The sequence below is a fragment of the Salvelinus alpinus genome, chromosome 22, assembly GCF_045679555.1.
Source record: "Salvelinus alpinus chromosome 22, SLU_Salpinus.1, whole genome shotgun sequence".
NCBI lineage: Eukaryota > Metazoa > Chordata > Actinopteri > Salmoniformes > Salmonidae > Salvelinus > Salvelinus alpinus.
In genome coordinates this window covers 26121570-26137393 of record NC_092107.1, presented here as the reverse complement: position 1 = coordinate 26137393, position 15824 = coordinate 26121570, and the positions used below count along the sequence as shown (strand labels likewise).

At 42.8% G+C, this 15824-nt stretch overlaps 1 protein-coding gene across 2 annotated transcripts in view; it reads left to right on the top strand.

The window, feature by feature from the left end:
- The window catches only part of LOC139549765 (sacsin-like), a 44971-nt gene extending 29731 nt beyond the window's left edge, over positions 1–15240 (top strand). For both annotated transcript variants that reach the window (XM_071360525.1, XM_071360524.1), the window contains one exon: positions 454–15240. In XM_071360525.1, the coding sequence (XP_071216626.1) occupies positions 454–12029 (11576 nt within the window). In that variant the 3' untranslated portion in view covers positions 12030–15240. The remainder of the gene's footprint in view (positions 1–453) is intronic.
- Positions 15241–15824: the final 584 nt, after the last annotated feature.

Below are 15824 nucleotides of genomic sequence, written 5' to 3'. Positions count from 1 at the left end.
AATATTAGCTTGTTAAGTGTGTGTTATGCTTGCCATGCTGTGCATGGTAACTTAATATAATTGTTATGTTTTGCTGTGCTTTGGATTTTTTGAGTGTTGTAGTTAATCAAATTCTATTAACTAGAAATATTTGTAATGAAATGCTTGTTGTTTGCCTAATTGAGCCCATATGGTCTTGATGCAAATGATCATATTTGATTCAACTTGATTTTCTAATGCCCTGTTGATCCCCACTACATTGCAGGTCCAAAATGCAAATATATCTTGTTGATACATGGGGTGATGATGGGAATGAACCTGGGGCTGTGCAGTAAAGCTAATAAATCACCTATAATACCTGCAGGACAAACATTGTTAAATGAAACGTTGGGCTATATATGTAGTTCCTATAAATTGTCATTGAGAAAGTCATCATTAAGGTTATATTAACTTGCGTTTTTGTATCTTCTACAGGAAGACCCTGCACTCAGGTACAAGTGCTAACTCCTGAACGGTCAGCTCGACTCATAAAGGAGATCCTCTCAACAGTCTGGCCTACCAGAGACTTCACAGTCCAGTGGGAACCTGGGAACCCAGAGAAGAAGCATCCTACACATGCTTGGCTAAAGATGGTTTGGAAGCATCTATATATTAACTTTGCTGATGACCTTAGTACCTTTGAAGACATGCCATTGATCCCAAATGTGCCCCTTGAAGAAAGTGTGGACTCAATTGAGCTCCATCGTCTCAGAACCCCATCCCCTATTATCATTGTGGATGAGCAAGAGGCCCCAATTTCTGAAAGCCTTCTTGAAATCATGAAAAAACTTGGGGTAGTAGTGATGAAAAAGTTGGACCTGTGTTTGCAGCATCCTCTGTTGAAGAACTACATCCATCCTTCATCTCCCAGTATGCTACTGCAAATCATGGACAGGTCATCAACCCAGAGAGTGGCAAGCCTGGTCTCATCCTTTTCTAGCAAACAGAAAGTGGCACTGAGGGACTTCCTGGCAGGGCTGTCTGACATCACAGAGAAAGAGAAGCGTATCCTCCTGGAGCTAACAATATTTGAGAAAGTAGGGCCTTGTTCAGAGAAAGGCATCGCAACATATACCTCACTGAGAGGAGCCAGGGCTTTACACCATACCGCAAAGTATCCACCAGACGTCAAACTATCCATCAATGTTGTGGGCTGCAGTGATGAGGCATCCATTCGCCTCATTAAGATTCTGAACGTGGAACAGGTGAAAACCACTGACTGCTTGAAGTTGGTTGTTCAAGACATGGAGAAAGGGTTTTACTCAAAAGAGGATATCACTAAGATCATGCTCTGGGCCCTTAAGCATCTGTCATTCCTTAAGAATGAAAACAAAGCTGTGATTGGATGGCTTTCGGCTCTAAAGTTCATTCATACATCTGCAGGGAAAACTGTTGCAACTACAGACCTTTTTGATCCTGAGCTGGAGATTTTACAGAATCTTTTCTACATGGAGGAAAATAATAGGTTTCCCACAAGTACATATACGTCATCTCCTGATATGCTACATTCACTGAGACAACTTGGACTGAAAAACGAAGTACAACTCAGCGAAAAAGATGTACTCCAGGTGGCACAGAAGATTGAGGAATTACAGGGTGGCAATGAGCCAGAATGGGAACCAGTTATACAGAAAGCGAAAACACTGCTGCAAATACTGAATAGACAAACCAAGCTGGTAAAGTCTTCAGAAGCTCAGATTTCCTTGAAAAAACTGAAATGGGTGCCAGTTTGCAAGGACAGACCTGTAAATTACCCAAAGTCCCTTGCCTGGATGGGAGACACCCATAACATCTGCTCATTCTCAGAAATGTGTGATATATCCCATGCAGTGCTAGTAGGTTCTTCAGTTGCACTTGTGGAGCGCACTTCTGCCGGCATGAAGAAGGCCCTGAAGTTATCTATAGAGCCACAGATTGATCAAGTGTTACAGCATTTAAAGGCAGTGAATGACTGGCACAGATCTCAAGCATTTACCACAGAAGACTGGTATCAATTCCAACAGATCCTTATTGAGATTTATGACTTCATGCAAGCACACCTTGAAGATGCAAGAGAGGCAATGAAGTCACTGCCATTTGATTGGGTGTGGACTGGCAAGACCTTTTCATCACCTAGTCACACAGTTCTAAAACCCATTTCTGACCTTGATTTGCAACCCTACCTGTACTCTTTGCCAAAAACCATTGCAAAGTTTCACAAACTTTTCAAATTCTGTGGTTCGGTTGAAGAGGTTGTCCCAAGCCATGTGTTCGATGTGATCAAAACAGTAAGGCAAAGGTGTGATGAAGAAATTACTAAAGAGGAAAGTAAGCATGACCTCCTCCTCCTGATAAATATTCTGAGATGGCTGTATAACAGTCAAATTTCTGTGGACATTGACATGCATGTACCAATCCTTTGCTACAAGGATCCAAGCAAACTGGCCATGAAACCCATTCATGAATGCACCTACTGCGACATTAAAGTGGAGGATCTACATGACTTGCTTGATGATACATCAGAACCCATTATCTTAGTCCATGATGACATCCCCATGAAAACAGCAGAATGGCTGAACGTGCCTTGTTTGAGTACGAGACTGATAAACCCAGAAAACCTTGGCTTTGAACAATCAGGCCAACGGGAGCCTCTGACAGTGAGAATAAAGAACATTCTAGAAGAATATCCATCTGTCGCAGATATTTTCAAAGAACTTCTTCAGAATGCTGATGATGCGAGTGCTACAGAGTGTAGCTTCCTGATAGACATGAGGAAGAATATTGACATTCGAGAGAACCTGCTTGACCCTGGCATGCTTATATGCCATGGCCCCTCCTTGTGGTCATTCAACAACTCTACATTCTCTGACACTGACTTTCTGAACATAACAAGGTTAGGTGGGTCAATGAAGAGATGTGAGGCAGACAAAGTTGGCAAATTTGGCCTAGGTTTCAACTCAGTTTATCACATCACTGACATCCCCATCATAATGAGCAGAGAGTTCATGATCATGTTCGATCCAAACATCAACCACATCAGCAAGCACATTAAAGACAGGTCAAACCCGGGAATTAAGATCAACTGGAGCAAACAACAGAAACGGCTGAGAAAGTTCCCCAATCAATTCAAACCCTTCATCAATGTCTTCAATTGCCAACTTCCTCTTGCACAAGAGTCTCCGTACAAGTACAATGGAACACTGTTCAGACTCCCATTCAGGACCGAGCAAGAAGCATCAGTGAGTGAAATCAGCAGTGTCTACTACAACACCCCAGACATCTACTCCCTTGTTGATGAGTTCAGCATATGCGGCCACCGGCTCATTCTGTTCACGCAGCATGTGGGCTCCATGGTACTGAAGTACCTGAAATATGAAGAGCCCAATCCAGCAGCAGCACAGGATGTTGTCACTATCAACAAAAGTGTATGGTCATCCAAAGCTGCATTTGGGCCTCTGAGCATCCTGAAATCTGCAGCAAAAGTCATGAAAAAGGTGGCAGCCACCAACAGGGTACCGGCTGACACTCCCAAGTCTGGCTGTATCATACGCATTGTGGTGGAGGAGTTTCACAATGTGTTCAAGCGCATAGTTGATCTCCAGTCACCCCTTTTCAGAGGTACAGAGGAGGATCCTTCCTCATACTTTGAATTGGCTGCCAAAGATGGAAAAAACAGACGACTCACAGACGAAATGCCCCAAAAGGCAGTTGATCTCACAAACTGGCTCATTTGTTCATGTATGGATGTGACCGAAGCTCTAAAGTTTTCACTCGGTGAGAATGGAAAACGACTTGGACTAGTGCCTTGTGGGGGTGTTGCTGTTCTGCTCTCAGAGGAGGAGAATCGAAAATGGACAGTGAAGGATAACACCAACCACATCAACCCGATAGGAGAAGTGTTTTGCTATTTACCTCTCAGAATCAAAACAGGTTTGCCAGTCCACATAAACGGCTGTTTTGCTGTGACATCTAACCGCAAAGAGATCTGGAAGACAGACACCAAAGGACACTGGAACTCAGTGTTCATGAGACACGTGATTGTCCAGGCATACCTAGCAGCACTCAATATGCTGCGTTCAATGGCAGAAAGTGGAGAACTGCTTGACTACAGCTACTATGTAGCATGGCCTGATCCAAGTGTAGTACACGATGACTTCACAGTGATCAGCCAAGGAGTCTACCAAGAGATCGCCAAAGGGGGTGACGGGGACCGTGCAAAAGTTTTCTCAGATGGCAAAACCTGGGTATCAATCAAGTACGTCAGATTCCTAGATGACTCCTTGCTCTGTAGACCAGACATTGGCCCTGCTGCCTTCAAGATATTCCTAAAATACCTCAAGAAGAGCAGCTCGCAAGACCTCTGTGCTGTTGAGCTGCCTGACTGGGTCAAGGAAGGTTTTGATGATGCTGGATGCAAAGGGAAGCTGATAGAGAACACCCTGACTGAAAAGCAGTTCTTCTTAGATGTATTTTTCCCACATATTCAAGACATTGACAAAGAACTTCGTGACCCACTAATGCATTATGTCTTGAATTGCAAACTGGACGAATTTGCATCAATTCTTAGAGAGACACCATGCATCCCATGCTCTGGCCCCAATCACCAATTAGTCATACCATCCAGACTAATCCATCCAGAAGGAAGAGTTGCAAAACTGTACAATGCTGATGATGGAAGATTTCCAGAAGGAACCTCAAAAGACTACATGAATCCAGTATGCTTGGTCAAGCTAGTACAGCTGGGAATGGTCAAAGATGACCTTTCTTGGGAGGATTTGATTGAACGTGCTGAATCTGTGTTTGATCTAAATGAAAATGATCACACTGCTGCATGTCTTCGGAGCAGCATTATTCTCAGTCTCATTGATGAGAAGCTGAAAATGACAGACTCAGGAGCAGGTAAACTACTGGAGAAGCTACAGGACATAAAGTTCCTTCCATTTCTGACAAAGCCTGCAGGGTTTTCACTACCATGGCATGGGAATACTTTCCACCCGTCCACCATGTTTTCTGCCAAAGAGCTTTTTACGACTGACCACCAGGATACAGTGTGCTTGATAAAGCCTGTTCTTAATGAGAACTCTCCATCTTTCAAAGGGTGCGGCACAATCACATTGGCAGTAAAAGACTCTCTCGGATTGATAAGAAAGCCAACAGTTGGACTAGTTGTCAGTCAACTTAAGGAACTTGCTAAGTCATTTGACGGAGTTACTTTGTATCAGGAAAATATCACCAATGCCTGCTACAAATACCTACATGAAGAAATGCTCCAGGATGCCAAAGCAAAGACACAGATCAATGAGGAGCTGAAAACCTTCTGCTCCATTCTGGTGGAGAACACTTATGTTGAGCCCTCCAAAGTTGCATTCTACCAGAACTTTGATGCAGCACCATATCTCTACCAGCTTCCCAACAAGTACAGAAACAGTTGCCGTGAGCTCTTTGAGAATGTTGGGGTTCAGTCAAGCTTCACAGTTGAAAACTTTTCAGCAGTCCTTGAATTAGTGAAAAAGGAGTGTGGGAGAAGAGCCCTCTCTGAGGATTACTTTCAGCTCTCTCGCAGAATCATTAGTGAAGGAATATGGGGCTTAATCAGAGACAAAAACCAAGAATTCTGCCAAGCTACCTACGGGGAAATTCTCCTTCCTGACACCAATCTTACACTGCAGCCATCAAAGTCTCTGTGTTACAATGACTGTCCTTGGATCAAAGTCAGAGACACAACTGTGAAATATTGCCATGCAGATATTCCAAGAGAGGTTGCTGTGAAATTAGGAGCAGTTCCCAAACGTCACAAAGCCCTGGAAAGGTATGCCTCAAATATCTGCTTCACTACACTTGGAAGTGAGTTTGGACAAAAAGAGAAACTCACAAGTAGAATTAAAAGTATCCTCAACGCTTACCCATCAGAGAAGGAAATGCTAAAGGAGCTCCTGCAGAATGCAGATGATGCTAAAGCCACTGAAATCTACTTTGTTTTTGATCCAAGAACCCACCCCACAGACAGAATATTTGATGATAAATGGTTGCCAATGCAAGGCCCATCACTTTGTGTCTACAACAATCAGCCTTTCACTGAGGATGATGTCAGAGGAATCCAGAACCTAGGAAGAGGAACAAAAGAAGCAAATCCTGGTAAAACTGGACAATATGGCATAGGATTCAACTCTGTGTATCACATCACAGACTGCCCGTCTTTCATTTCAAACAATGACATTCTTTGCATCTTCGATCCACATGCACGATTTGCACCCGGGGCGACATCTGTTAGTCCTGGAAGAATGTTTAGGGACTTGGACTCTGACTTTAGATCTCAATTTTCTGATGTGCTAAATCTTTACCTGGGATCTCATTTCAGGCTAGAGCGATGCACAATGTTCAGATTCCCCATACGCTCAACAGAAATGGCCAAAATATCAGAGATCAGCTCTGTTCCTGCATCAGACAGAATGGTGCAAAACCTTCTGGATAAACTAAAAACCGATGGGGCAGAACTCCTCATGTTCCTCAACCACATGGAGAAAATTTCCATCTGTGAAATAGAGAAAGCTACAGGTGACCTGAAGGTGCTATACTCTGTGACTGCTAAAATCACAGATGGTGACCGTTTAAAACGCAAGCAGTTTCATGCCTCAGTGGTGGATAGTGTGACAAAAAAGAAGCAGCTCACTCAAATCCCAGTCCAGCAGATAACCTACTCAATGGATATAGAGGACTCCGATGGCAATCTAACAACTTGGATGGTCTGCAATCGATCTGGCTTCTCCTGCATAGAGAAAGTCTCAAAGAGTGTGATTTCAGCCCACAAAAATGAAGACATTACTCTCTTTCCACGTGGAGGGGTGGCTGCATGTGTAAGCCACAACTACAAGAAGCCCCACAGAGCATTCTGCTTTCTGCCCCTTTCCTTGGAGACTGGCTTGCCCTTTCATGTTAATGGGCATTTTGCCTTAGATTCTGCCAGGAGAAACCTATGGAGAGATGACAATGGAGTAGGAGTGAGGAGTGACTGGAACAACAACTTGATGACATCTTTGATAGCTCCTGCCTATGTGGAGCTTTTGATTCAGCTGAAAAGACGATACTTCCCGGGACCCGATTCCACCATGACTGTGTTACAGGGAACACCAATTCACATTGTCAAAGACACTTTGAGGAAATTCCTGTACTTCTTCCCAGTCAACAGACTTGACATCCAGCCAGATTGGTACTGTCTTGTCAAAGCAGTGTACACCTGCATTCATGCTGACCTGAAACGTCTCCTTCCTGTTGTTAGGGCTCCCCACATTGACAACACAGACATGCACTCTGCCATATACATCTCCTGGGTGAACACATCCTCTGCCAACAAAGGTCGTGCATTCTTTGACAATCTGCTGCAAGATGAACTTCAACATCTGAAAAACTCAGAATACAACATCTCCTCACGCAAGTCTGTTGCAGAAAATGTCTTCCGACTCAAGGCCCTGCTTTCGGATGTGGGGTTCAACTTGGTCCACAGTTGTGACGAAACAGCCAGTCTTTACTTCTGTTTGGATGATGCAGGCATTCCCGTGAGCTATGTTACCCCAGAGGATGTACGGAACTTTCTCCTCACATTCTCGTCCCCAGACACATCTTGCCAAGTTGGGAAACTTCCCTGTCGACTCCAGCAGTCAAATTACAAGCTCTTCCACAGCCTGAAGCTTCTGGTTGACTACTGCTTCAAAGACGTAGAGGAGGATGGAATCAGCATAGAGGGGCTACCACTGATGATGACAATGGACAACATACTCCAGGTGTTTGATTCCAAGAAACCAAAGTTTCTGTCAACACACCATGAACTGGTCTCATCAAGGAAAGAGCTGTTCATGAACACACTATACATGAAGTACAACAACATCCTGATGAATTTAGGTGTTGCAAAGGTCTTCGACATCAACAGTTTCGGGGAACTGTTGAGTTCTGTTCTACCACGTGAATACAGAACAAGGATCCTTGTGAAGTGGAGAGACAGCTACGCCAGTGAGTCTTGGCTGAAAGGTGTGTGGCACTTCATCAGTGAGAACATTGCAGTCAAGGAAGAGCAGGCAGGCATCAAACCCAATTTTGAGACTGTACTCGACCTACTGAAAGACTGGGCTTTGCTGCCAGGAATAAAATTCATGGTTTCAAGCAACAAGTTGGTTGTCCCTGATCACGACGTGTTACTACCCCTGAGTTTGATAAGCGCAGCTATCTTTCCAAATGGGCAAAATGACAAAATATTTCACATCCTAATGAAAGGGGGATGCATTCAGCTTGCCATCAACAAAATATGCTTCAAAGAGAATCCTGTCCTGCCTTTTTTGGCACAGCATACAGCAAACATAGACAATCCTTCCAGCATCCTGAAAGCACTGGAGTACATGATTCAGACGGCAGCTTTCAAAACAGGAAGTTTAACTGACAAAGAGTTTGAGGCTCTTCTGTTGTACTTCAACTGCAATTTGATCAATCTCACCCAAGACGACGCTCAAACTCTGAAACTGCTCCCATGCTTTAAAGCAGTCAGTGGCAGATACATCAGCATTGCAAACTTTGGGTCATGCTATGTTTTGGCAAAAAGCATTCCCTCTGCAGATATGGAAAAATGGGCTCACACAACATCCTTCGCCTTTCTCGCAGACAATCCACAGTTGAAGGAACTGTACAGTTTCCTTGGATGTTGCCCAATTGATGATCTGGAAGTCTACCTGAGGCATCTCCTACCAAAGTTTGACAACCTGTCATACGATGCCAAAATTGAGCACCTTGTCTATCTGAAGGAGAGACTTATGGCAATGGAGGAGTCATGTGGAATGAAGGATCATCTGTATGAGAAACTAGAAGGTCTGTCATTCATCTATGACTACACAAACAGACTCAAGTCTACCAAAATGTTCTATGATCAAACAGTGAAGGTGTTTGAAGTGATGCTCCCTCCAAAAACATTCATATCCAATGACTTTTTCAAGAAGGTTGAGCAAGTGTCAAAGCCAAAAAATGGGACAGCATTTCTCACCTCATGGATCACATTCCTAAGGAAAATAGGCCTCAAACACATTGTCTCTCAGCAGCAAATTCTCCAGTATGCAAAAGAAGTCAGCATCAAAGCTCAGACAGAGAACTGGTCCAAAGAAAAAGCCCAAATGATTGTTGATGTTCTCCTTAACCACATATTCAATGAGAGGACAGACCTATTTGTTGGCGCTTTCCTCAAAGAGCTGTCAATGATAGCATTCCTTTGTCCTGAGCGTGCACCCACTGAGCTGATCCGGCTCCATGCTCAATTCCAAGAGATGAATGGCACTCTCCCTCTGATACGTTTCAGTGGGTCTCAAGTCAATCCAAAATTCAAGCAAACTGATATCATTCAATTACTATGGACATCATGTCCCATTCTCCCAGAGAAGGCCACACCAGTAGCCATTAAAGACCAGGAGGGAAGCACGCTGACTGGCCAAGAACAACTGAACTTAGTGCTGACCATGTTAAGTGTCAACTTGGATCCCCCCTTGGACAAAGTGATAAGCAACTGCAAAAATATCTGCAACATATCCAATCCCGATGATGACATGGTGAAAACAAGAAACAAAGTCTTGAGATCCACCTACGAAATTCTCAATGCAGATAAAAGAGAGTTTCGCTTCCAGCTACGAGGGGTGAGTTTTATCATGGTTGAGGAGGGCTGGAAACTTCTAAAGCCAGAGGAGGTTGTCATCAACTTGGACAATGAATCTGACTTCAAGCCGTACCTATACAAACTACCACTAGAGCTCGGCATCTTTCATCAGCTGTTTAAGCTTTTGGGCACAGAGGATGTTGTATCAACAAAACAATACATTGAAGTGCTGTGCCGCATTCACAGAAATTCAGAGGGTAAGCAGCTCGATCCGAATGAAATGAGAACTGTGAAAAGGGCTGTCTCAGGGCTATTCAAAAGCCTACAAAATGAGCCAGTTCAGATACGCAAAGACCTTGAGAGCCTCAGAGATTTGATATTTCACCTGCCAAGTCACGATGGTAGATTAGCCAAATCCAACAGTTTAGTGTTTGACGATGCCCCACACTACAAGAGCAGAATTCAGGGTAATGTAGGCGTTCAGATGCTTGTGGACATGAGTCAGTGTTATCTTGGCAAGGACCATTCCTTCCACACAAAGCTGATCATGCTGCTCCCACAGAAGCTAAGGCCAAGACTCCTGAGTAGTATCCTTGAGGAGCAGCTGGATGAGGACTCTCCAAAAATGTGCCAGTTTGGAGCTCTCTGTTCGCTTCAGGGTCGCCTTCAGCTTCTACTGTCATCAGAACAGTTCATCACAGGACTGATACGAATAATGAAGCATGAAAATGACAATGCATTCCTTGTGAATGAGGAAAAAGCCATACGATTGTGCAAAGCACTTTGTGAGGGTTTGAAGGTGTCTTGTTTTGAGAAACTCCAGACAACACTACGAGTCAAAGGTTGCAGCCCTATCCCACACAGCCGGAGTGAAACACTTGCCTTCCTGAAGAGGTACGGTACAGCTGTTATTCATCTGTACATCCAACACTCAGACAGCAAAGACATTAATTTTCTCTTAGCGCTGGCGATGACACTTAAATCTGCAACAGACAACTTGATATCTGACACCTCCTATCTAATTGCTATGCTGGGCTGTAACGACATCTACAGAATCACAGAGAAGCTGGACAACCTTGGCGTCAAGTATGACTCCACAGAGCCCTCAAAACTCGAGCTGCCCCTCCCTGGAACACCGATACCAGCTGAGATACACCATATACTCCTCATGGATCCAATGAATGTGTTTTACCCAGGAGAATATGTGGGTTACCTTGTGGACTCTGAAGGAGGGGATGTCTACGGCGGATATCAGCCCACGTACACGTATGCCATCATTGTTCAAGAAGTGGAGAAAGAAGAGGAGGACAACCCAAGCTTCCTTGGGAAATGCTTCCAAATTGACATTGGATATTCGGAGTACAAAGTAGTCAGTTCTCTTGATCTATACAAATTCTCTAGACAAGAGGAAAGTGCTCATATCCGAGACACCAGCGCCCCATCGACTCCAACAACCCCCCCAGAATGTCGCTCTCCTGGTCCTGGTCCACGATTGGTGCCTCCCCTTTTTACTAGAAAGGAAAATCACAAAGTCCCTCCCACAAAACAATCTCCCAAAAAGATAAGACTTAGTGCATTGCCAGAAATCCTAAAAGATGTGACCTTAGTTATTGAGCAAGCTTGGAAGCTCGCTGAAACGGAAAGGAAGAAGATAATTCGCCGGTTGTATCTCAAGTGGCATCCGGACAAGAATGCAGAGAATCTAGACGTGGCTACAGAGGTCTTCAAGCACTTACAGAATGAAATCAACAGGATGGAGAAGCAGACTCTGACAGATCAGCAGAACACTGACAGAGCATCCAGGAGAACTTTCTCAACATCTTCCACCCGCTTCCAGTCAGAAAAGTTTTCATTTCAAAGATTTTACACATCGTGGAACCAAGAGGCAACAAGCCATAGGTCTGAGAAACAGCAGTTCCGGGAGCAGTTCACTACTTATGCAGGTTCATCACATTCTAATCGCTTCTTTGTGCCCCCGACCTTCAAGTCTGTCGGCAATCCTGTGGAAGCCCGCAGGTGGCTCAGGCAAGCAAGAGCCAATTTTTCTGCTGCACGGAATGACCTTCACAAAAATGCCAATGAGTGGGTGTGTTTCAAATGCTACCTGGCTACAAAACTAGCCTTGATAGCTGCTGACTATTCTGTCAGAGGAAAGTCAGACAAGGATGTGAAACCCACATCACTGGCACAGAAAGTGGAAGAGTACAACCCACAGCTAGCAGGACTTGCGAAGGATGTCAACATCTTGGAGGGGTATGGTGTGGACAGCCTAAGAACTCGCTATCCTGACCTCTTACCCTTTCCTCAGATCCCCAATGACAGATTCACGTCTGAGGTGGCAATGAGAGTGATGGAATGTACAGCACGGATCATCATCAAACTTGAAACTTTTGTGCAGCAAAAAATCTAATTCTGCAATGGTATTGGAACATATCAGATATGTTAAATAAAAAAAAATATGCATAGATCCTCTGAACAATAGAAGATTATAGTGGCCGTGTGCAATATTGATATTTATATTATTGTTTTGAGGCTAAATTAAGTATCCAGCTGGCAGCTTAGATATGCAGTAAGCCAATACCAATATTGGTTCTGTGGCCCATGCAGAATGTATACATGAATGGCTCTTCATATCCTAACACCAAGCTGTCTGAAAGTCATTTGACGTGGATGTACCATTTTACAAAGACACAAATGATCTTTAGCTGCAATGCTGTACATACAATTGCCCCAGCAATACTTTTTTTAACCAAAGTCCCATGTTGAATATATTTGCTGTCAGATAATTGAGTACAAGTATGCTGCTTTTTTACTTGACCTTTTATACAAGTATATTTTTCCTGCCATAGACAACCATTTGTCTGTACTTTCTTTGTTACCATCTAAAAAGTCAAATGTATTGATTTTAGCCAATTCTCTCATGTTGTCACTGTTGTCATGCAATGTGTTCTATTTGCAACATCTGAAAATGAACCAACAAAATTACAATAATATTTGTACTTTTAAAACAGAATTATTTTATATTTTGATGGTTGGTTGGTTTATTTTTATTTTTAATAAGTTGTAAATGTTCTGTATCATAGTCTTTGCTTGTAAATGGACAAAGCACTTTCTCAAAACTTCTCCGGTACTTGCACTTGTAGAGCGCTTGTGACACCGCAGCAGATTGGGAGAAATAGACTGAATGGAACATGATTAATGTTACAGTACATCTAGCTTTCATATGTCTATACTTTAGATTCTGTTTTATCATCATTTAATGTCTCTCCACTGAACTCTTTGTCCGTTTATCAGACTTTGAATGGTGTCTTTTAGGAGCACAATTGTACACTACATCTACTGTAATTATCTGTATGCTGACGAATATGTATGATACATCAGGTCGTTTTTGGAGGACTCATGATAAATAAGCAGTTACCTGCTTTGAAAATATCATGGGTCAAAATGATTCATTATGGATTGGGCTGACCAAAATGATTTAGGGCAAGGATTCGTCCTTAAGAAAAATAGTGATTACTGTAATGAAGAACCATGGTGTTCAATGGATAGATAATGTAACATGTTTATTTTGCCAAAGTTGAATCAAGCTTTGTTTCATTTGGTTGTCTAATCTTTTCATAGTAGAGGAATATTGCAGGTGGCATCCTTGTGTGGTGCTTGTTTTTGTCAATTTTCTTTACTCTTTTCGTGTTTTAATTTTCATTAATGATTTTTGGGACTATAAATACACTGGCAGCATATTGTTGATACACTATACATACAAAAGTATGTGGGCACCCCTTCAAATTAGTAGATTCGCCTATTTCAGCCACACCCATTGTTGACAGGTGTATAAAATCGAGCACACAGCCATGCAATCTCCATAGTTGAACATTGGCAGTAGAATGGCCTTACTGAAGAGCTCATTGACTTTCAACATGGCACCGTCATAGGATGCCACCTTTCCAACAAATCAGTTCGTAAATTTTTTGCCCTGCTAGAGCTGCCCCGGTCAACTGTAAGTGCTGTTGTTGTGAAGTGGACACATCTAGGAGCAACAACAGCTCAGCAGTGAAGTGGTAGGCAAAACAAAAGCTCACAGAACGGGACCGCCAGGTGCTGAATAGTGTAAAAATCATCTGTCCTTTGTTGCAACACTCACTATGAAGTTCCAAACTGCCTCTGGAAGCAACGTCAGCACAATAACTGTTAGTCGGGAGCTTCATGAAAGGGGTTTCCATGGCTGAGCAGTCGCACACAAGTCTAAGATCACCATGTGCAATGCCAAGCGTCGGCTGGAGTGGTGTAAATCCACCGCCATTGGACTCTAGAGCAGTGGAAACGCGTTCTCTGTAGTGATGAATCATGCTTCACCATCTAACAGTCAGACGGACTAATCTGTGTTTGGAGGATGCCAGGAGAACGCTACCTGCCCGAATGCATAGTGCCAACTGTAAAGTTTGGTGGAGGAGGATTTTTTTTTTCATGGTTCAGGCCCCTTAGTTCCAGTGAAGGGAAATCTTAACGCTACAGCATACAATGACATTCTAGACGGTTTTGTGCTTCCAACTTTGTGGCAACAGTTTGGGAAAGGCCCTTTCCTGTTTCAGCATGACAATACCCCGATGCACAAAGCAAGGTCCCTACAGAAATGGTGATTTCGAGATTGGTGTGGAAGACCTTGACTGGTTTGCTCAGAGCCCTGACCTCAACACCATCGACCACCTTTGAGATGAATTGGAACACTGACTGCGAGCCAGGCCTAATCGCCCAACTTCAGTGCCCGACCTCACTAATGCTCTTGTGGCTGAATGGAAGCAATTCCCCGCAGCAATGTTTCAATATCTTGTGGAAATCTGTCCCAGAAGAGTGGAGGCTGTTATAGCAGCAAAGGGGGCACCAACTCCATATTAATGCCCATGATTTTGGAATGAGATGTTTGACGAGCAGGTGTCCACATACTGTTGCTCATGTTTTTAATTTGATATCTGTTTGTCTTATTACACCTCTAATAATCCTGAGGTGTGCAGCCAAGGGGAATTCTTTGAATAGATCTTTGACAAACTTTACTAGGGGAAAACGTATATCTTGATGTACGCAGTGCCATAGTTAATAAATTCCCCCAAATAAATTGACTCAACCTTTCTTCTGTATAATGCATAACCAGTATAATACACTTAATGGTAACCGTAAAAGTGAGAATCTATTAAAGAATTTAAGGTACAGTTGCTGGCACATTATATATATATATATATATTTGTTATATATTTTGTTTTATTTGAACTGTCATGGCGTAACTAATGGATTTGTTATAACGGCTACAGGAATTAAGTACAGAAACACTGGAGAAGTAACAAGTATCCCAATGTATGGGCATGCATTCTGTGACTATAGGCAGTGGCATGGGATTGTCCATGGACCAGGAAATACTGCATGTTTGACTATTTTGTCTCTGAGCCATGGCTGGGGGATTTTTTTATGATGTGCTACTGTTGCAGAAGTGCTCAATTAGAGTGCATCAGTGCTATACATTGTGGAAAGAAAGTAATACGCATTGGACATCATTGTAGAAAAGCTTTAAATATATTTATTGTCGCAAGGAAGATGATCATGGAACTTTTAAAATAAAGAGATTGATCGTCCTTTTTTCCACCTGGTATTTATAATGTTTATGGAAAATGTACTTTCAGATACATGTTATTCTGTTAAAAAGACAGGAGTTTTTTTTACAAGAATAGCACAAATGTTTTATTCAAACATACAAAACCTGGCAAACATGTTCCACAATTTATCAAAACATCAACTTCACTGACAATTCTAGAATATTTACTGTATAAGGACAACAAGCGAACACGTATACAACATGCGTGAACAGTAACGCATTAGAATCTATATTACAGTCAAGGTCGTGACAAGATAACTAAGAAGCTACCATTTTTTTCAAAAAATCTAAATGTACAATAAATATTCCCTAAAATAGAACACATAGGCAGGAGCATATGCACAAAAAATACTCTGAACCTTGCGAGCGCTAGTTTTCCTGCAAAGATTGGTATTTATCAATTGTGAACATGACAGGAAAGTGCCTATCTCCATGCAAATGTCAAGCCAACATTTAGAAGGGTGATCAACTGCATTGCAGCAAGTAGGCTTATTGCTAATTTGGGGAAAATGGGAGGTGTTTGATGCACAGGATTTATAATGATGGTAGGCTAATAAAAACATT